The sequence below is a fragment of the Armigeres subalbatus genome, chromosome 3, assembly GCF_024139115.2.
Source record: "Armigeres subalbatus isolate Guangzhou_Male chromosome 3, GZ_Asu_2, whole genome shotgun sequence".
Lineage (NCBI taxonomy): Eukaryota > Metazoa > Arthropoda > Insecta > Diptera > Culicidae > Armigeres > Armigeres subalbatus.
In genome coordinates, this window is record NC_085141.1 from 303,735,880 (window position 1) to 303,758,638 (window position 22,759).

General features: G+C 42.7%; 1 protein-coding gene across 1 annotated transcript in view; it reads right to left on the reverse strand.

Moving 5' to 3' along the window:
* Positions 1-18,012: 18,012 nt before the first annotated feature.
* LOC134225051 (succinate--CoA ligase [ADP-forming] subunit beta, mitochondrial-like) overlaps positions 18,013-22,759 on the reverse strand; it is a 35,029-nt gene continuing 30,282 nt past the window's right edge. The window contains exons 7-8 of the mRNA XM_062704812.1: positions 19,049-19,473; positions 18,013-18,985 (exon numbers count right to left, since the gene is read on the reverse strand). Of these exons, the coding sequence (XP_062560796.1) occupies positions 18,809-18,985; positions 19,049-19,473 (602 nt within the window). The 3' untranslated portion in view covers positions 18,013-18,808. The remainder of the gene's footprint in view (positions 18,986-19,048; positions 19,474-22,759) is intronic.

Here is a 22,759-nt window from a genome sequence, read left to right on the forward strand (position 1 = left end):
AGTCTTGTTATTGACTGAATTTAATTATCGTGACCATGGAGTGTGGCTGGCTTCGAGTCCGTTGTGCAGAAATGTCGAAATGATTACCAAACCAATACAGCACCAGCGATTACGTGAAAATATGGTAACTTTACAAAATGTTTGTGAATACGATATAAGAGGCAGGTCAAGGTTACCAAGGTCAGGTAGATTTTGAGGATTATTCACTCAGCTATATCACGTAAATCGGACTGAAGATTTTCAAAGTGTATAGGGTAAATCATTTATGTGGAGGTAGTGGGTTTTAATGAGATTTATCATATTATACATTTACGATGGTTTCAGAGGATGCGTCGCTCAAATATCCTGTTAAATGCAATTATCTAAGATTTTACCATTGAAAATAATGATTTTCTCAAAAAATTGACTCCTTGGTACTTATAGTGTGCAACTGTACCAATAGTGCGAGTCTCAAAAAACCAATGGATAGCAATACTATGGAACCAAAATTAATTTATACAGCCACTAAAGGAACAGGTACCCATAGTGGTGCAAGTAATATTTGTAATTGTTGATGTTAATGACATCTATCTTATTTTGCTAGCATATTTATTAGTTTATCTATTGATAAGAAAATTAAAGCTGTAAAATTTCCCGTAATTATCAATTTAAAAAAAATCTTTTGTTGATTCATCATACCCACCTATTGGTACCGTTACCCTATATTCTAGACAAAACTAACAATTAACCCAATGAGTGGAAATAATTATAACTAGTGTGTGTGTAAGTGTAAAACTCTCTTTCTCAATTCGTTTCCAAGTGAATTGTGCAGGAATAACTTTCTTTATATGAAAGAGCTGTGTCATATCCACTCTTTTATCACACAAACGCCAAATGTAAAGAAAACAGAAAAGTCAATTGTAAACAGTCAATAAGGCATACATTTAGGCTGAGTCCTAAATCTTCAATGGAAATTAACGTTTTAAACGCCTGAATACAGACCTTTTTAAAACAGCAAAAACACGCGACCGAAAAAGTTCTCACCTTTATCGATATTTGTAATTTGTTCGATCATTTAGTAGTTTGTTCATAATAACTCAGAAGTTGAATTAAAATTGTGGTAGTTCTGTGCAACTCGCCATGGTTCGTTGTTTGAATTCCACTAGACGGAGTTATAGTTATAGTTTGCAGTAACTTAGACTAAATGAAACAAATTCCAATCATTTAGCTTAAGTTACTGCAACTAGGCTCAACTCCGTTATTAGTTGAATTCTAACAACGACCATTAGGCATGTAGAAAACATTCGCACTAGAAGTCCACCATACAATATGATTTGAATTCAGCTCTGGAATGTGTTATTGACAAATCATAAATGATAGAAACGCAAATTACCAGAGGGGGACAACGATTTTTTTCATATGGAGTTTGGCAAGTAGATGCATTTTATTTACGCATAAATTTATACTCCAATGTCAAATGTCATATACTACATAAATTGTCGTGGTATTTGTGAAAATTTATATTGTTTACCATTTTTACAAGAGAGTGGAAGTTGAAACATACATTAAATTAAAGATTGCAACGAACAAAATACACCAAATCAAAAAAATGTAGTGTTTTCACTTTATTCGCATACGAAATATGCAGATAAATAAGCATGTTGGTAGAAAAACTTGTGCTGAGCAGAAACAGTTGTTTCTGCGGATTATCAAACTTTGTCGTTTCAGAACATTCTCACTCACTGCAGTGTTTATTTTAGCTATCATGGCGTAGTGTTAGTTCCGTCGTATTCGCTTGATTTTAGCAACAAATATTTGATAATCAGCACCCGCCTTGCAAATTACTGACTGATCTAATATCCCTTGCACGCAAGTGTAAGCGCTCGTGGGTGAATCGATACACTTCTCTTTTATAAAGAGCTCCACACATTTCAAGGCAAAGAGTGAGAAAGACCAACTCTGTAATACTGCCGTGTCAAGGATATCTGTCCCATGACGAAAAATGATGCAACTGAGAAAAATGCGATTGAAGTTGTCATATTTTCAGTTTGTAGCCAATTGCCCCATGAAATTTTGATATAAACGTATATCGATGAAAATAGTGTATTTCTAATGGCTTAGTATGTTTCAAAGGATAAACACTGTTTTTGTGTAATGTTTTCAGTGGACATTTATGCTGCGAAATTGATAATTCCAAGCATATTTGTTCCAGTGCTAGAGTATCATCAGATTACTTTCGTTTAGCAAAAGTTTAGTTGGGTCTGATAATAACCTGTTTCAAATTAGATGTCTAGATCTTTTCAAAGGCGTATTGTAGTAAGGGCCATACACTAATAACGTAGGCTTTTGGGGAGGGGCCTACACTCCATAGAAAAAAAATGTGTATAAAATGACATGGGGACAAGTGTGTCCCCAGAGATAGTATACCTATATAACTATAAGGACAGTGAGAATTGATCTATAGATAATTTGACTCCAAATAAGTTCAGCCAATGGCGAGCCATTGGGGTTGGTTTTGGACAGAGAGACAAATTTTTTTTGAAGATTTTTTTTTTCGGAGACCAAACAACCCCCACCCCAGACAATTTTCTGGCTACGCATGGTTCAGGTGAATTATACAGCGCACATGGATTTTTGGAAGAATCAAAATCAGGTTCCGTGGTAACTCAATACCGCAATACTGTGAAGGTTTTCCTGATTCCTATGAAATTTATTTCAGATTAGCATCTGATGTGTCGAGTGGAAACTTCCACCTGTGTGCGTGTATGATCATTTGTAAACACATGCTAAGGACCATTTCTTCGTAATATGTTGCCTGACGAAATTCAGCTCTATGTTTGCTATTGAAATCGATTAGTCACTTTGTTCCGAAGATTGCAAAAAAATCTGTGTATATGTAAATGAATTGGCTTTTATAGCCATGCGCTTAGAAGCTAGACTACAAAGCGATGATGCTTAGTGGCTTGACCTACGGCTTGTTCTCAAGAATTTTAATTAGCATAAAAGTATTACGTAGTTAGCTCTCATCATATACGAATGCAAAATGGAATGCCAATAAAGAAGGGGAAGAAAAAGTATAAATAAATCATGAATGCGAATAAAATAGAGATTATTCTAACTTAAGTTTTAAATAAAATCATCTTAATATGCTTCAATTATTACTTTTCAATTTTCATAATGCCAAGCAAGCATCAACGATGTTAGGTGAATTAACCTTTTACCCATTGAAACTATACCACAACCCATATTCTTTCTCTGAATGATTTGATAATGAAAATTGCCTCTTCTTGAAGTAATTTAATAGATGTTGTATGAAATTTGTTTCAATGGGACAGTTATGCTTGAAATTCTGGCTAAAGGGACAAAATGACCCGATATTTTTCGCCAAGTTTTCTGAACAAACTATACGTATTTATTTGTTCACAATAAAATACATTAATTTAGAACGGGACAGATATGCCTGGGACGGCAGTATATATACTCCCAAATCATTTCAACTATCTTCTAGCCAGTGCTTCACCACCGTGTTTAAATAGCTCTCCTGGTAGTTGGTCAACCCCAGGGGCTTTGTAGTTCTTCAGCCGGCCAATCTCCTCCTGGATTTCCTGGAGATCCGGAGCCGGTAAAATTATGTCCTGCGCGCGTTCTCCCAGTTCCATCACCATACCGCCATCTTCGTCTGCTACATCGCCATTCAGGTGTTCTTCGTAGTGCTGCCGCCACCTTTGGCTCACCTCACGCTCGTTCGTAAGAAGGTTCCCGTTTATGTCCTTGCACATATCAGGCTGTGGCACGTGGCCCTTACGTGAACGGTTTAACTTCTCATAGAACTTTCGTGTGTTATTAGCGCGGTACAGTTGCTCCGTTTCTTCACGGTCTCGATCTTCCTGATGGCGCTTTTTCCTCCGGAAAATCGAGTTTTGTCTGTTCCGCGCCTGTTTATATCGTGCCTTGTGGATATTTTTGCGGGAAAAGAAGGTGCTTCGGACTACCATTCCGCGGGAGGCTGCGAAGTTTATGCATAGTTGGCCGTTGTCATTCGATACGGTGTGCAGACTATCCGGTCCGATGGCCGGTCTATACATTTCCTCCCTTCCTACCTGTGCGTTCATGTCACCGATGACGATTTTGACGTCCCGCAGTGGGCATCCATCGTATGTCTGCTCCAGCTGTACATAGAACGCTTCTTTCTCGTCGTCGGGTCTCCCTTCGTGTGGGCAGTGCACGTTGATGATGCTATAGTTGAAGAAACGGCCTTTAATCCTCAGCTTGCACATCCTTGCGTTGGTTGGCTGCCACCCAATCACGCGTTGGCGCATCTTACCCAGCACTATGAAGCCGGTTCCCAGCTCGCTGGTGGTGCCACAGCTTTGGTAGAAGGTAGCCGCTCGATGCCCGCTTTTCCACACTTTCTGTCCTGTCCAGCAAATCTCCTGCAGCGCCACGACGTCGAAGTTGCGGGGATGTAATTCATCGTAGATCATGTTCCAAGCTTCCAATCGTGATCCTGTATTCGTCGCCTAGGTCTTTGCCGATTATATCGAGTCGCATTATCTCTTATATTGTTCGTAATGATTGGTTTTCCAGGCGGCTTATTGGGCCTGCGCAAACCTCCTGTCTCGTCGGAGGGCCGTCGTGTCAGAGCTGTTTAGCGTCCCACCTAACACCAGGACTTGGGCTTGTGCGCTTTGAGCGGCACACGGTCGCTTTGGTGGGGCCTACTTGCGGATACATGCAGCTTTTTATAGAGGTTTAACAGGGCCCACTGTCAAGCCCCACCACATCCTAGGCAAGCCCCACAACTCGCAGATGGCCTGGGGAGGGATCGTCCCCCCCTATATGTTAAATATATAGGCATCATAAAACCACTGGTACGGCAAATGCTGGGTAAAGCGTACCATTGGTACTTCGCGTACCTGAAGGAATAAAATAGACCCCATTTCGCAGTTCTTCCTCCTCGTGGCGCTGGCCGGGATACGAGCAACTTTAGGGGAGATCGGGTAACCAACCCCGGTGGGAACTATGCTCGTATGCTGACAGGGAAGGGGGGGTTTGCTCCTCTCCGAAGGTGCAAATCTGATCGAGCGTCTGTCCTCCATGTTATGAGCGGCTCACAACAGCGTCTGATCCCCATGTTAGGAGCGGCTGATCATCGTCCGAGTGCCAGCAAGGGACTCTAAACTAAACTGTGAACATCATGCTACATCATGTCAGCATCGAGAAGACAGCCCCTTCAACGCGATGTAGGTAGCGCAATCCTGGTAAGGTAGCCAACCAAAGATTCTACAGCTACCAGAAAGGCAAAAGTAGAGCAAACGGATTGATTCAACGGCAATAGTCTCGCCAACGAATAAAGAACAACGATTGGAAAGTCGGATCTTGGAACGTGAGAACCAGGGACAGAAAAAATCATTTTAACTACACTCAAATTCCCAAATTTGAATGTGCGAATGAATAGGACGACATGTGCACGAACAGCAGCAAGCGTTGACTATCGGTGTCAGCGTTGTTTTGTGCGGTGTCAAAATGAATCTTCAGCTTGGCACATTGATATTCAATTTGAAATCTCAAAATATGAATATCATTTCATACTGCGGTGCATGGATTCAACATTTTGAAGTCAGATTCCTAAAATATATGCTTCTGTTTGGTATATAAAGTAAAATAATCATCAATTATCGGTGCAAATCAACCGCAATTCGAAATATTCATTTCAGCCCCGGTAGATATTCATTTTTTACGCAAGATTATCAATCGGCTATTGAGGATCGGGCGGTAAAAAAAGGTATGGAAATTTGACAGCATGCTGCGAGATGTTCGTGCATGCATTGCCGAGCGTCTGATCAAACCAAACACGAATCAATGACGAAGCTGCCTACTGAGCGTCAATGCAACTGATAGTAAAACGAAGATTTCCGTCCTTGAGTGAGAACTTTGAATGAACCCACACGTGTTGGGCTCCTGGCTCAAGAGCTGCACAAGGTCGGCGGGAGTGTGGCAGCCATCCAGGAAATACGGTGGCCCAGAACTGGAGAACGTGAATTCCGGCGGTGGATCCCATAGCGAACACTTCATTCAAGTACTACATCTACTATAGCGGCGGTGACAGAGCAGAACGAGTAGTTGGCTTCATGGTTATCGGGAAGCAGATGAAGTGTGTTATCCGGTGGAAGCCGATAAGCGATGCGTATTGAGAATGAAGGACAAATTTTTCAACTATAGCCTGATCAGCATCTATGCCCCAACGAACGTTAAGCTTGATGACGTGAAGGATGAGTTCTATGAGAGCCTTGATAAGGCCTACGGAGAGTGCCCAACACACGATGTAGAGATTGTCATCGGGGATGCAAATGCGCAGATCGGAAGAGAAAGTTTCTTTCGGTCTGTCATTGGTACGGAAAGCCTTCATTCCGCTACCAACGATAATCATCTGCGATTTGTAACCTTTGCTGCTGCTAGAGGGATGGCAATAAGCAGTGCCACTTCGCACGTAAGAATATCCGCAAACACACCTGGCTACATCCGAGTGGAGACACTTGCTCATAGATATACCACGTGCTGCTCGATGGACGACATTTCTCGGATGTTATAGATGTAAGGTCCGAACGTCTACTCGGATCACTACCTTGCTCACTAAGTTGCGGATCACTAAGTTGCAAAAATTCGGGCGCGATTCTCCAGCGTCACGAATTCACGAAACAACAGAACGATGAGTTTTAATATCCAACGCTTGTCAGTTGAAGGAGTTGCTGAACAGTACCACCAGAAGCTGGACGAGCGAATATGAGATGTCACCGGATCTGACAAGGGCAACAGATTGTGAGAAAATATCCACGAAGCTGCGACTACAACAGCGCAGGAAGTGTTAGGCAGTGCACAGCGACGCCGACGAAATGGTTGGTTTGATGAGGAGTGCCAGTGAGTGACGGACGAGAAAAATCTTGCTAACGTTAATCAACAATTAACGCCGTTGTCGTTGATTTTTCGAAAATTTAACGTCAACAGCGTTGCGTTGAATGTTTGGAAAATAAACGTTAACGCCAATGAAAAGCGTTGAATCAACGTCAACGCCGACGTTGATTCCATCGTTGATTTTCTCAAGAAGCGATGCATCGTCGGAAGCGTCATGGCCAACGGTTTGAAAAACAAGTGAAAATTTCAGGATGCAAATCCAAGCCACACTTGTAGGTACTTTGTCACTAAAAAGGTGCTCGTGGTACGGAAGTGAAACTGACGGGTACTGCCGACACCGACATAGCAAAAATAGTTCATGTATTTATACCGGATTATAATTTTGTACATTATGTAAATATTGTGAGGCTGCTTAACTAAGGTTTCTGTTATTCAACGGGATTATTAATGCGAAACGTTAACGTTAATCAACGAATTTCGTTTACGTTAACGTTAGCCAGGGCATTTAGCGAGCCATCGAAGTTCGCGGTGAACGTTGAAATTAACGTCAACGATTCAACGGAACGCCGTTAAACGTTGATTAACGTTAACAACCTTGAACGATATGTGGAGGTTTTATGCAACTGTCAATGGCGCGTGGCATAAGACTGCGCCAGCACCCGCCATGTGCAATGACCGAGAGGGGAATTTGCTGACAGACAAGACTAAGGTGGCAGCCAGGTGGAAGGAGCACTTCGAAGATTTGTTAAACGGTGAAAGTGAAGGTGTATTAAGAAGCAGGATGGACATAGTCGGCGACGGTCAAGCTGAGGAACCACCAACACTGGACAAGGTTAAGAAGGCTCTAAACGAGCTGAAAAACAGTAAAGCTGCGAGGAAGGACGAGATCCCGGTCGAGCTTCTCAAACACGAAAGTGAACAACTGCATCAATCAATCCACCACATTATCCAGAAAATATGGGAGGATGAAGAACTGCCTACCGGCTGGTTGGATGGCCGCATATGACCAAGCTATAAATAAGAAAGGGCACAGACTAGAGTGTGCCAATTACAGAGGGATCACCCTTCTGAACTCGGAGTACAAAATCCTGTCGCGTATCCTGTTTAACAGACTGAGACCGCTTGAGGAGTCCTTCGTCGGCGAATACCAGGCAGGTTTTCGTGAGGGCCGATCAACGACGGATCAGATGTTTAGCCTACGGATGATCCTTGATAAATTCCGGGAGTTCAACTTGCAGACTCACCATCTGTTCATTGATTTCAAAGCAGCGTACGATTCAGTGAAGATGAATGAGCTGTGGCAGATAATGTCCGAACATGGTTTTCCGGCGATTAGACTAACTGACTGATTAGACTGATACGAGAAACGCTTGATGGCTCGAAATCAAGTATTCGGATTGCAGACGAAGTGTCAACCTCGTTTGTGACCTTAGACGAATTGAAGCAGGGTGATGCACTTTCGAATTTATTGTTCAACATTGCACTCGAAGGCGCTATTAGGAGATCTGGTGTGCAGAGGAACGGCACTATCATCAAAATGCTCCTGGGATTTGTGGACGACATCGACCTTCTTGGAATCGATCGCAGAGCAGTAGTGGAGGCTTTTGTCCCACTGAAGAGGGAGACGGCTAGGATAGGCTTAACCATTAACTCTACCAAGATAAAGTACAGGGTGGCAGGTAGAGATAGGGGAAGACCTAGTGGTGTTGGTGCAGAGGTAGTGCTTGATGGGGATGTGTTTGAAGTTGTTGAAAAATTTGTTTACCTTGGAACGCTTGTGACATGTGACAATGACGTTTCCCTTGAAGTGAAAAGACGTATTGCTGCTGCGAATAGGGCCTTTTACGGATTACGTAACCAGCTTAGGTCCCGCAACATGCAGACGCAAACGAAATTTGCCCTGCACAAAACTCTGATTAGCCAGGGCATTTAGCGAGCCATCGAAGTTCGCGGTGAACGTTGAAATTAACGTCAACGATTCAACGGAACGCCGTTAAACGTTGATTAACGTTAACAACCTTGAACGATATGTGGAGGTTTTATGCAACTGTCAATGGCGCGTGGCATAAGACTGCGCCAGCACCCGCCATGTGCAATGACCGAGAGGGGAATTTGCTGACAGACAAGACTAAGGTGGCAGCCAGGTGGAAGGAGCACTTCGAAGATTTGTTAAACGGTGAAAGTGAAGGTGTATTAAGAACAGGATGGACAAAGTCGGCGAAGGTCAAGCTGAGGAACCACCAACACTGGACGAGGTTAAGAAGGCTCTAAACGAGCTGAAAAACAGTAAAGCTGCGAGGAAGGACGAGATCCCGGTTGAGCTTCTCAAACACGAAAGTGAACAACTGCATCAATCAATCCACCACATTATCCAGAAAATATGGGAGGATGAAAAACTGCCTGCTGGCTGGTTGGATGGCCTCATATGACCAAGCTATAAATAAGAAAGGGCACAGACTAGAGTGTGCCAATTACAGAGGGATCACCCTTCTGAACTCGGAGTACAAAATCCTGTCGCGTATCCTGTTTAACAGACTGAGACCGCTTGAGGAGTCCTTCGTCGGCGAATACCCGGCAGGTTTTAGTGAGGGCCGATCAACGACGGATCAGATGTTTAGCCTACGGATGATCCTTGATAAATTCCGGGAGTACAAGTTGCAGACTAACCATCTGATCATTGATTTCAAAGCAGCGTACGATTCAGTGAAGAGAAATGAGCTGTGGCAGATAATGTCCGAACATGGTTTTCCGGCGATTAGAATGACTGACTGATTAGACTGATACAAGCAACGCTGGATGGCTCGAAATCAAGTATTCGGATTGCAGACGAAGTGTCAACCTCGTTTGTGACCTTAGACGAATTGGGTGATGCACTTTCGAATTTATTGTTCAACATTGCACTCGAAGGCGCTATTAGGAGATCTGGTGTGCAGAGGAACGGCACTATCATCAAAATGCTCCTGGGATTTGTGGACGACATCGACCTTCTTGGAATCGATCGCAGAGCAGTAGTGGAGGCTTTTGTCCCACTGAAGAGGGAGACGGCTAGGATAGGCTTAACCATTAACTCTACCAAGATAAAGTACAGGGTGGCAGGTAGAGATAGGGGAAGACCTAGTGGTGTTGGTGCAGAGGTAGTGCTTGATGGGGATGTGTTTGAAGTTGTTGAAAAATTTGTTTACCTTGGAACGCTTGTGACATGTGACAATGACGTTCCCCTTGAAGTGAAAAGACGTATTGCTGCTGCGAATAGGGCCTTTTACGGATTACGTAACCAGCTTAGGTCCCGCAACATGCAGACGCAAACGAAATTTGCCCTGCACAAAACTCTGATTCTACCAGTAAACTACGGCAGACTTCAGTGGACTGGTCACTTAGTGTGAATGTCGGAAGAAAGAATAGCGAAAACAATATTCAACAGAGAACCAGATAGGGCTCGGCGACTTCGTGGAAAGCCACGAATACGCTGGCTGCACGCGGTGGAATCGGACCTGGGGACCCAGAACGTCCGGGGAAACTGGAGGAACATCGCCAAAAACCGACAGTTATGGAGCTCTACAATACGCCAGGCATAGGTATATCGACGCTGTAGCCAACCAGGTATCCAGGTAGGTATTCAATAACATTCCCCAAATAGACAATTTAGGCTCAATTTGTGTTGTGTTTCGTTGTTATACGGCGTGCTCACTGCTGAAAAAAATCACAAAAATGAGAAATGAAATTTGTGCACCAATTCTTTGTTTTCGAATGGTATTGATTTGGGTAGGGGAAGGTGGGTAGACTTGATCCCCGGGGAGACTTGATCACCTCCTGTTTTATCGAGAACTAAAGTAGTTTTGTTCTAGCGTATTTTTTAGTATAGATCCTCTAGATAAATGACCTTTATGTAGCGAGTTTTTTTTTGGATTGACAACCTTATTTATTCTGCAGCGCGGTTTGGATGTTTTGACTTTCCCAAAGATTTTTTTATTAGTCACGCAAAATTAAAATAACTTTTCATAAGAAAGACCAAATGCTTTCGTTTTATCACAGCACAAAGCCATTAATGTGCTTAATGATTTGTACTGATGAAAATGTCAACATTCCATCAAAGTTTTAGGATATTTGGATTTGAAAATATAGCCTCAATATGGGGACATTTGATCCCCCATTAGTCACCCATACATAAATTTGGCGAAAAAATTCAAAAAAATATAAATGTGTTCTCAGGCTTCTAATTTTTTGTAGATTTGACAGATTTGATGAAGTGTTGGCAGGAAAAAATATTTATTGCGTAGATATCATAGAAAGGGGATCAAGTCCTCCAAATTTTAAAATTGCATGTGCTGTCGAATTCAATAACAAAAATCGTTCATGTATACGCACAGCAATTCGAAAATTGCGTGTATTTTGAAGAAAAAATATTTAAAAAATCTGAGGGCACCTTTCTAATTTTATCAAGCAAGTTTTTGGAGAGCGATCAATTTCCCCCGAATATTTTAAAAGTAGATTTTTGACAACACTCTAAAAAATTGATTGTGTATCAATTCATTCATTTATTTAGTTAACATCTAAACAGATAACACTGAATCAACAATTTGACGCCACAATGCACGGTTCGAGGCCGCATCTCTCCATCCTCGGATACGCCCCTCGCTCGCCAAGTCGTTCTGCACCTGGTCTGCCCATCTCGCTCGCTGCGCTCCACGCCGTCTCGTACCTGCCGGATCGGAAGCGAACACCATCTTTGCAGGGTTGCTGACCGGCATTCTTGCAACATGTCCTGCCCATCGTACCCTTTCGACTTTAGCTACCTTCTGGATACTAGGTTCGCCGTAGAGTTGGGCGAGCTCATGGTTCATTCTTCGCCGTCACACACCGTCTTCTAGCACACCGCCAAAGATGGTCCTAAGCACCCGTCTCTCGAATACTCCGAGTGCTTGCAAGTCCTCCTCGAGCATTGTCCATGTTTCATGTCCGTAGAGGACGACCGGTCTTATAAGCGTCTTGTACATGACACATTTGGTGCGGTGGCGAATCTTTTTCGACCGCAGTTTCTTCTGGAGCCCGTAGTAGGCCCGACTTCCACAGATGATGCGCCTTCGTATTTCACGACTAACGTTGTTGTCAGCCGTTAGCAAGGATCCGAGGTAGACGAATTCCTCGACCACCTCGAAGGTATCCCCGTCTATCGTAACACTGCTTCCCAGGCGGGCCCTGTCGCGCTCGGTTCCGCCCACAAGCATGTACTTTGTCTTTGACGCATTCACCACCAGTCCAACTTTTGTTGCTTCACGTTTCAGGCGGGTGTACAGTTCTGCCACCTTTGCAAATGTTCGGCCGACAATGTCCATGTCATCCGCGAAGCAAATAAATTGACTGGATCTGTTGAAAATCGTACCCCGGCTGTTACACCCGGCTCTCCGCATGACACCTTCTAGCGCAATGTTGAACAACAGGCACGAAAGTCCATCACCTTGTCTTAGTCCCCGGCGCGATTCGAACGAACTGGAGTGTTCGCCCGAAATCTTCACACAGTTTTGCACACCATCCACCGTTGCTTTGATCAGTCTGGTAAGCTTCCCAGGAAGCTGTTCTCGTCCATAATTTTCCATAGCTCTACGCGGTCTATACTGTCGTATGCCGCCTTGAAATCAACGAACAGATGGTGCGTTGGGACCTGGTATTCACGGCATTTTTGAAGGATTTGCCGTACAGTAAAGATCTGGTCCGTTGTCGAGCGGCCGTCAACGAAGCCGGCTTGATAACTTCCCACGAACTCGTTCACTAATGGTGACAGACGACGGAAGATGATCTGGGATATCACTTTGTAGGCGGCATTAAGGATGGTGATCGCTCGAAAGTTCTCACACTCCAGTTTGTCGCCTTTCTTGTAGATGGAGCATATAACCCCTTCCTTCCACTCCTCCGGTAGCTGTTCGGTTTCCCAGATTCTGACTATCAGTTTGTGCAGGCAAGTGGCCAGCTTTTCCGGGCCCATCTTGATGAGCTCAGCTCCGATACCATCCTTACCAACTGCTTTATTGGTCTTTAGCTGTTGAATGGCATCCTTAACTTCCCTCAAGGTGGGGGCTGGTTGGCTTCCATCGTCCGCTGAACTGACGTAGTCATCTCCTCCGCTGTCTTGACTTTCACTGCTTGTGCTCTCAGCGCCATTCAGATGTTCAGATGTTCAGATACGGGAGGCTGTGTTGGAAGTAGGTGCTACGAATGGCCATATTCTTGGAGGCGGCGAAATCAATTAGCCGTAGGCCGTTTTCGTTCGTCAGCCGGTGAGCGCTGAACTTTCCAATAGTCGGTCTAAACTCCTCCTCTTGGCCAACCTGAGCGTTCAAATCTCCTATGATGATTTTGACGTCGTGGCTTGGGCAGCTGTCGTACTCACGTTCCAGCTGCGCGTAGAATGCGTCCTTATCATCATCAGTGCTTCCGGAGTGTGGGCTATGGACGTTGATTATGCTGAAGTTGAAGAACCGGCCTTTGATCCTCAACCTGCACATTCTTTCATTGATCGGCCACCACCCGATCACGCGCCTTTGCATATCACCCATCACTATGAAAGCTGTTCCCAGCTCGTGTGTGTTGCCGCAGCTCTGGTAGATGGTATGATTACCTCTAAACGTTCGCACCATTGATCCCTTCCAACAAACCTCCTGCAGCACTACGATGCCGAATCCACGGTCCTTGAGCACATCGGCGAGTATGCGTGTGCTCCCGATGAAGTTGAGAGATTTGTAGTTCCACGAACCGAGGTCCAATCGCTAGTCCCTTTTCGTCGCAGTGGTCTTCGCCGATGGTTCCGGTCCGTACTCTCTTGTTGATTGTTCGTTGCTTATGATTTTTTTAAGGCTGGCTTGCAGGGCCTGACACCAAACCCCCTAAATTTCCGGAGGACCATTCCTCCTTATTTCCGGTGGACCATGGTGCACAGTTTCACTTAGAGTCCCTCGCTGGCACTCGGACGATGATCAGCCGCCCCTAACATAGAGAACAGACGCTGTTGTGAGCCGATCCTGACATGACCAACCCCACCGGGGTTGGTTACCCGATCTTCCCTAAGGTTGCTCGTATCCCGGCCAGCACCGCGGGGAGGTAGGGATAGGAGTTGCTGGGTAAGAGGCTAAGGACCGCGAGATGGGGTCTATTTTATTCCTTCAGGTACGCGAAGTACCAATGGTACGCTTTACCCAGCATTTGCCGTGCCGTGTGTATCAATAACAACAATAATTTAAGGACTGTTATACATCAGTAAAGTTAAATACTATATTTCTTAGGGTCTGTCTCATTTGGAGAATTAAACTTAATAGTGACAGTTCGAAAATTAAAAAATCACCCCGTTACAAGAATGGCTGGTGCTACCCAGCAATTCCTATACTGCCGTCCCAAGCATATCTGTCCCATGTCGATTTTTATCATTTTTGAGTTTTATGCACCAAACGTTCTAAATTAATGTATATTTTATTGTGAACAAATAAATACATATAGTTTGTTCGAAAACTTGGCGAAAAAATATCGGGTCATTTTGTCCCATTGTAGAATTTCCAAGCATAACTGTCCCATTGAAACAAATTTCATATAACATGTATTAAATTACTTCGAAGAGGCCAATTTTCATTATCAAATCATTCAGAGAAAGAATATGGGTTGTGGTATAGTTTCAATGGGTAAAAAGGTTAATCCACCTAACATCGTTGATGCCTTTCTTGTGCACTATGAAAATTGAAAAGTAATAATTGAAGCATATTAAGATGATTTATATTAAAATTTGAGTGAGAATAGTCTCTCATTTTTATTCGCATTCTTTGTATTCATTTAGACTTTTTCTTCTTTTCTTGTTGGCATTACCATTTTTGCATTTGTATATGATGAGGCTAACACGATAATACTTTTATGCCTAATTGCATCCGAAAATTCCTTTGACCGTGAGTCCAACCAAGCCACCTAAGCATCATCGCTTTGTAGTCGTGCTTCTAATCGCATGGCTATAAGGTAGGCCCAATTAATTTACATATATACAAGATTTTTCCAATAGCTTCGAAAGTGACTAATCGATTTTCAATAGCAAACAATGGGGCCGAATTTCCCGTCGAGTACAACTTATTACGAATAAATGGTCCTTAACATGTGTTTACAAATGTTCACACACGCTCCACACACAGGTGGAAGTTTCCACTCGACACATCAGATGCTAATCTGAAATAAATTTTATAGGAATCATCAAACACCTTCGCAGTATTGCGGTATTGAGTTACCACGTAATCTGATTTTGATGCTTCTTCCAAAAATCCATCTGCGCTGAAACATAATTCACCTGAACCAGTGGCGTTGCCAGAAAATGGGAGGGGGGGGCAGTTTTCCGAACTTTTTTTCTTCGAAAAAAAAATTCTTCTAAAAATTTTGTCTCTGAGGGGGGGGGGGTTCATGTCCAAAACCACCCCCATGGCTACGCCACTGACCAGAACTTATTTCAGGATTAAATTATGTATAGGAACCAATTCTCACTGTCCTTATACTTATGTAAGATATAATATCTCTGGGGTTTTCAGACACACTCGTCCCCATGTCAGCTTTTTAATACATTTTTTTTTCTATGGAGCGTAAGCCCCCTCCCCCAAAAGCTTACGTTATTAGTGTACGGCCCTTTACTACAATACGCTTTGAAAAGATTTAATGCATCTAATTTGAAACAGGTTGTTATCCAGACCCAACTAAACTTTTGCTAAGCGCAAAGCAATCTGATGATACTTTAGCACTGGGACAAATATGCTTGGAATTATCAATTTTGTCTTCAATTTCGCAGCATAAATGTCCCACTGAATAAATTCCACTAAAAAAACAGTGTTTATCTTTTGAAACATACTAAGTCATTAGAAATACACTATTTTCATCGATATACGTTTATTAATCAAAATTTCATGGGGCAATTTAGCTACAAACTAAAAAATATGTTTCCAACTTCAATCGCATTTTTCTCAGTTGCATATTTTTTGACATGGGACAGATATGCTTGACACGGCAGTATAGGACATCGATAGAAAATGATTCGATATCTGTCAAAAGTAATCTTCCTCTGTGTGCAGGGTTATTCGATAATTATTGAAATGTCACTTTTAAGTTTAATTTCAGTTTAATTTCAGTTTAATTATCCAAATGAGACAGACCCTTAGAGAGTCTGTGTGGAAATCGCGTATGTTTATTTATTTTTGGCTGTGATACATCGGAAATCAGAAAAGGGGATCAAGTCTACCCAGTCTCCCTTACATGGTATGAATGTTGTGTGACAAACTGCGGAATGCCATTTTGCGAAGTCCGATTCCGCGGAATGCAACATATCCCGGACAATCATTTCGCGGAATATACATTGCGCGAAAACTGAACATTTCGCGGAATTCCATATCCCGGAATGACCCATTTCGCCGAAAATTTTATTGGGACATAATTTTTTTACCTGAGTTGCAAATGCCACCTCGTTTGTACTTTGTATGTAAGGCTGTCGAGGTTTTTCACAGTGTTTTATTTGCCGTCAGACTATGAGCCACATATAATACTTGATATAAATAATATCGAATGTTTAAATTAGACGTTGTTAACACGCACAGCTGAAAGTATGCTCTTTTCGGCAGAAATACACTCTTTTGTGGGAGAATGGGACCACCCACAAAAGGTGTAAAATTTAATGCACAAAAAGGATTTAGGAAGTTTTACACACTTTTCATGTTTTTATGCATAAATGTTAATCATTTGTGAATAAAAGATAGTCATAATTGTGCATAATATTTATTCCTTTTTGTGTGTAGTCCCATTCTCCCACGAAAGAGCGTACTTCGAAGCCATAATTGAATACTTCATAGTCAAAAGAGCATAAAAATAAGAGAGAAAAATAAGTGAAGGTGAAAATCTGCGGTGAAGATCGCGACGCCATTTTGTGAAAGTGATCCAAAGTATGATCGCTGAAAATGGATTCGCTGATACGTTTTTTGCGACTCCGTTTTGAAAGGTGAAATTAGTACTTCGTAGACACCTTGGGACAAGTTGTCAAAAATTGAGGGAAAGTGATACTCTTTGAGTGAAGTGAAGTGACATGAAGATCCGGGAAGCAGAAGCGGATTTTATTTTCAACTCCCATTGCCTCTCCGTTGTCGTCGTCCGTGTTCCACACACCAGGAGCATTTATCAGCGAAGAAATACCCTTTAGTAATATTCGTGAACAAAAGGAAGTACAAGCCCGTCGCAATCAAACGAAGATGGCGGAAACAGTGGCTTCGTTGGAAAGATGTCTCGTCAACACAAGGTAAGGTGGAACGAATCAGGCGTGGCGTACATTGAGAATAAAACCTGAACTCGATGTAACTCGGAGGAACTTGACAGGTTTTTTGTTTACAAAATACTTGACAAGTCGGAGCAACTTCAAGTTACTTCGAGCTGAGTAATTAGACAGCTCGACAGCTGAGTAATTAGGGTAATTAGACTATTCAAGATTCGTCACCGTACCAAATGTGTCATGTACAAGACGCTGATAAGACCGGTAGTCCTCTACGGACATGAAACATGGACAATGCTGGAGGAGGACTTGCAAGCACTCGGTGCTTAGGACCATCTTTGGCGGCGTGCAAGAAGAAGATGTGTGGCGGCGAAGAATGAACCACGAGCTCGCCCAGCTCTATGGCGAACCCAGTATCCAGAAGGTAGCTAAAGCCGGAAGGGCACGATGGGCAGGACATGTTGCAAGAATGCGGCACAGCAGACCTGCAAAGATGGTGTTCGCTTCCGATTCGACAGGTACGAGACGGCGTGGAGCACAGCGAGCAAGGTGGGCAGACCAGGTGCACAACGACTTGGCGAGCGTGGGGCGCATTCGAGGATGGAGAGATGCGGCCTCGAACCGTGTATTGTGGCGTCAAATTGTTGATTCAGTGTTATCTGTCTAGATGTAAACTAAATAAATGGAATGAAATGAATCTATTCAAGATGTCAGGGTTGCCACCACAGAGGCTTGCATTTCAATTTAGAGTAGTCAACTACTCTTACCTTTTTCGAGAAGCTAGCGTTACGTTACTCTACTAAATTAACCCGTTTATCTATTTTGCTTTAAAATTTTGGTAGTTTCGGATTAAAAAATCATTTATTGTTTATTTTTTATATATTTATTTTTAGACGTTATTTATGCTCTTGCGGCCTGGTAAAATGAATTGCGATTTTAAAACACATTGTATAGGTATGGGAGCCAAAATATTAGCGATCACACCATTTTATCACGTGTTCTTCGTTTTGATTAAAGACAATCCGGCAGATGTAGACAAAAATCAAGATAAATTCAAACATAAGACAGGGAACAAAAAGCGGCTTTGGATTTTTTTTCATTTGTTAATTTTCCCCAAAGGTATATAGATAAGTTCATAATTTTAGCGCGATGCTTCGAACAACGTTGACGATACATAGACAGTTGGGTGCAGCTCTCAACAATATTTAGGGGTGCAGTACATATAAGTCTATTCGGTTGGTTTCAGCTTCTAACTCCGATGGACGCTGAATTTTTTGTTGCAAATTCCGAACAATGTGTAGGACAGTTATACAACAGTCCGATTTTCATATTAGTAATTGTTAAAGCTAATAAACTAGATAACTGAAAACAAACAAACCGCGTAGAACGGCATTTATTCTTGAAATAAATTAATCATACGAGGCACGAATAAAACTAACTACATATTTGAGATATCAACTATGCTGTGGTTAGACATAAGGTCTTAGCACAGGGTCTTGCATTTTACTCTCCGAAAAATTCGTAGTTCAATTTACAGTTTATCGAAATAATTATTTTGAGATGTGTAACAATCCACAAATAAAGGAGCGTTGCCGAACTTTAACAAATAAATTAGAATAGTGTTTTTTTTTCGACTAAAACAATAGAGAATTTCGTTTATTGAATGTAACTGTCGGGCAGTTCGAAGCTAACATCTAGATGGGCCTCCCGGGCAAGGTGTACGATCTGAGCCAAATGCACTGACAACATAGCGGCTTCATCAAGATCGTCCTTGGGCAAGATTCGCAGTTTAGACTTCTTGATCAGTTCTTTTGCTTCATTCACATTCGTTCCCTGTGAAACAATCGGATTCATATCTTAACAGTTGGACAATCACACAATTGAGATCGAACTCACCTGTAATCTTACAATGATCGGCATTTTAATGTTCAGCTCCTTGGTGGCCTGGATAATACCCTCGGCAATGACGTCGCATCGCATAATACCGCCGAAAATGTTGACCAGAATAGCGTGCACCTTCGGATCGGATGTGATGATCCGGAAGGCTTCCTTCACGGCCTTGACGCTGGCACCGCCACCGACGTCGAGGAAGTTGGCCGGATCGCCACCGTGCAGTTTAATGATGTCCATCGTGGCCATGGCCAAACCGGCACCGTTGACCAGACACCCGATCGAACCGTCCAGGGCGATGTAGTTCAGGTCAAACTTGGACGCCTCAACCTCCTTGCTGTCCTCCTGGGACAGATCACGCTTGGCGAACAGATCCTTCTGTCGGAATTCGGCATTATCGTCGAATCGCATCTTGGCGTCCAGCGCAAAGTCTGCAGAGGCGACCATGTTGTGTAGATGGAGAAAAGGAAAATATACGGGATATTAGGACCGATTATTTGCATACTTTGTAGGGTAGTTTGTTACAGAAGCAAATTCAACAGCCGACAAAAAAGACCCAAACCAAACGTTGCCTAACAATGCATTCAAAAGCCTGGATTTCATAAAGATGGCATGGTTAAGTTCTTCTATAAATATTTTATCTTCATGAAAACCATGCTTTCAGGATTAACGAACGGAAGCAAACAAGTACACTGGTGGGAAAAAGTATAAAGACAAGCTCCGGTTTCCATACAAAATGGCCGCGGTGGTATTTCGATTCTTAGCAATTCGATTGGGCTGATTTTTTGCCAGCAGGCCTGAAATGACTTAAATTTTCAGTCAATGAAAGTTACATTTATGCATATATTCTACTTATACGCGTTTCTGCTGGAAATATTTATAAAGACAGGTCTGTTGTGTGGAGCCCCATATGAAAAAGTGGTGTCTTTATAATTATTCCGCGATTCTGAGGTCAAAATCATTAGAGATGTATACAATTCAGTCAAAGATCGAAAGTTTGAGTGGAAAAAATGTGAAAATATATGAAAAACATGCTTGTTTTAATACTTATTTCCGGCGGTATATATTAAAAAGATTTAACGTCACTTGTTGTAGAGCACCTCAATACCTATGAGGGATTACGCGCCAACTCGAACAAATATTGGCAGCACCCTCTCAGATTTCAATGAAACATTCTGGATATGTAAACATTGTTACAAAAAGCCACTTTGCATATTTATTTTTTCCAAAATTGACCATTTCAAATGTATATAATCGTAAAACTAAGCATTCTACAAAAAATGTTGTATGGGTGACTATCGCAAAATCAGCCAAGTTTTTAAATCACCAGCAGCATCTTAAAACCTTGCCAAATACCCAACAATGAAACACAGGTCCGGACTGGAACCCATCATGATGTACTTCTACGGGCTTCTCGCTTTAACTGAAACCTGGATACAGCTGGTGTTTTAACAGGATTGCAGCTTTCCATGCCAAACCGAGCAATCACCTTCTCAATCTGTGCAGTCTGGGACAGCTGGTTCCTTGTTCCAAGTTCCGTTCTATTGTGATGCCAAGGAAGTGGTGTAGTTCCTTCACATCCGTCATTTCGGATTTACGCATTAGGATGGTTTTCACACGTTGGATGTCGGCTTCATGTTTGGCAGTGATCAGCAGATCGTCGACGTATACAACAATGTATACTGTATTACCGCCACAAACTCGAACGTATACGCAATAGTCGTGATTCGATCTTGTAAAACCCTCACTCGTCAAAAACTCGTTGAAATGGCTGTTCCAGCACCTGGGTGATTGCTTTAAACCGTAAAGCGACCGATGCAGCAAGCACACCTCACCAGGGTTTAGTTTCACCCCTCTGGACACTGCATGTACACCTTTTCGTTGAGGTTACCATGCAGAAAGGCAGTCCTGACATCTAGCTGGTGAATCTTCAACCCATTCGTCGTTGCTAGTGCCAAAAGAGTTCGGATTGTAGTCAACCGCGCCACAGGTGCAAACGTTTCTTCGTAGTCCACGTGTCGCTTTTGTGCGTAGCCCTTAGCTACCAGCCTTGCCTTATAGCGTATTGGACACCCTTCAGCATCCGTCTTCACGTTGAACACCCAGTTACATGTTACGGGATGTACCTCTGGAGGGCATTTCGCAATGGTCCATGTATTATTCTTCTGCAACGCCGTTAGCTCGCCTTTGATCGCTTGTCTCCACTCAGACTCGTTCGGGTGACCATCTTCAAATACTTCACTTTCTTCCTCTTGCTTGAATAACGATGATACATTCTCCGGAATAACCAGGCGATGATCAATGCTTTCAGTCGATGACTTGAATGGAAATGATGATTCGTTGCACCGGACATCACGTGCCACATACATTTTCCGAGATTCTTCGTCCAGAGACGATATCCAGCTGGTGCATATCCCAGCATGACACACTTTCGCTCGTTTTGATCCAGCTTAGTTCGTTTCTGCTTCGGTACCCAGGAGAAAGCTTGGCATCCGAATATCCTTAGCTTAGTCACATAAGGTTTTTCGCCATGCCAACGTTCCGCAGGTGTTTGCTTGCCTTTTATCGCTTCAGTCGGACTTCGGTTCGTTACATACACCGCGTTTAGGACCGCTTCTTCCCAACGGTATTTTAGTACACTAGACTCCGTCAGCATCGCTTTCATTTGCTCAACTATGGTGCGGTTAAAACGTTTCGCCATACCGTTTTGTTGCGGGGTATAGCCCATCGTTGACTCCACTTTTATACCCCCTACCCCATACCCCTTTTCTGCATAGTAGGCTAGTTGATCTTTTGAAAAATACTCACGTCCAAGGTCGCATCGCAAATGTGCAATTTTCGTTCCAAATTTAGCATGGCGACTGCTTTATAGATCTTGAAATAATCAAACACCTGATCCATTTTCTTTAGCAGGTAAACGACTCCGAAGTGCGTGTAGTCATCCACGAACGATAGGAAATATCGATAACCAGAGCCGTAGCGTGGACTCCCAGCGCCCTTGGCGAAACCTTTATTAGGCGCCCCTTACTCAGATGTTAAAAAAAACGTGCTATGAGCAGGGAGATTTAATTTTTTTATTGCTAGGAGGGTCTAATAAATTTTTGCTTTATGAATGAATCGACTGCTTTGAGCGTGCTTACAGTGGCACACTAGGAGTTAACTTCCTGAAATCAGTATGGCGAAAGGCATCTAAGGTTCGATTTCTCCAAATTAAGCACTTTAATCGAAAAAATATTTGGTAGGCGTAGTAGCGGACACCATCCCTCATAACCGGTACCAAATAGTTTTTCATGAAAAGTTCCTAATTTTGAGAAAACCAGCGTTAGATGTCTTTCGCCCTACAAACTTCTGGCGGTTAACTCTTGCTGGCTATTTTGTGCATATACTATAGCGCCTGGATGTGGCTGCGGCGGGTAGAAAATCAGCCACTGCCAATAATTCATTCTAAAAGAATTCCTAAAGCCTCTATAACCTGCGTATGTTCCAATAGGTAGAAAATAAGGGTTATTAAAAGACCAGAACATTTCTAGAAATCCACTGAAGTTTAACGATTTTCTGAAAGATTTAGTAAACTAACGCAAGTAAAAAAAATAGATCCAGTAGTGTGGGGATTCACGACAAAAAAAGGATTTAATTAGGACAATAAAATAGCTCTCAATTTTTGCTTGCTATTAGATTTTGATTGCTATCGAACCTAGTCACATCAAGAAGAACCCT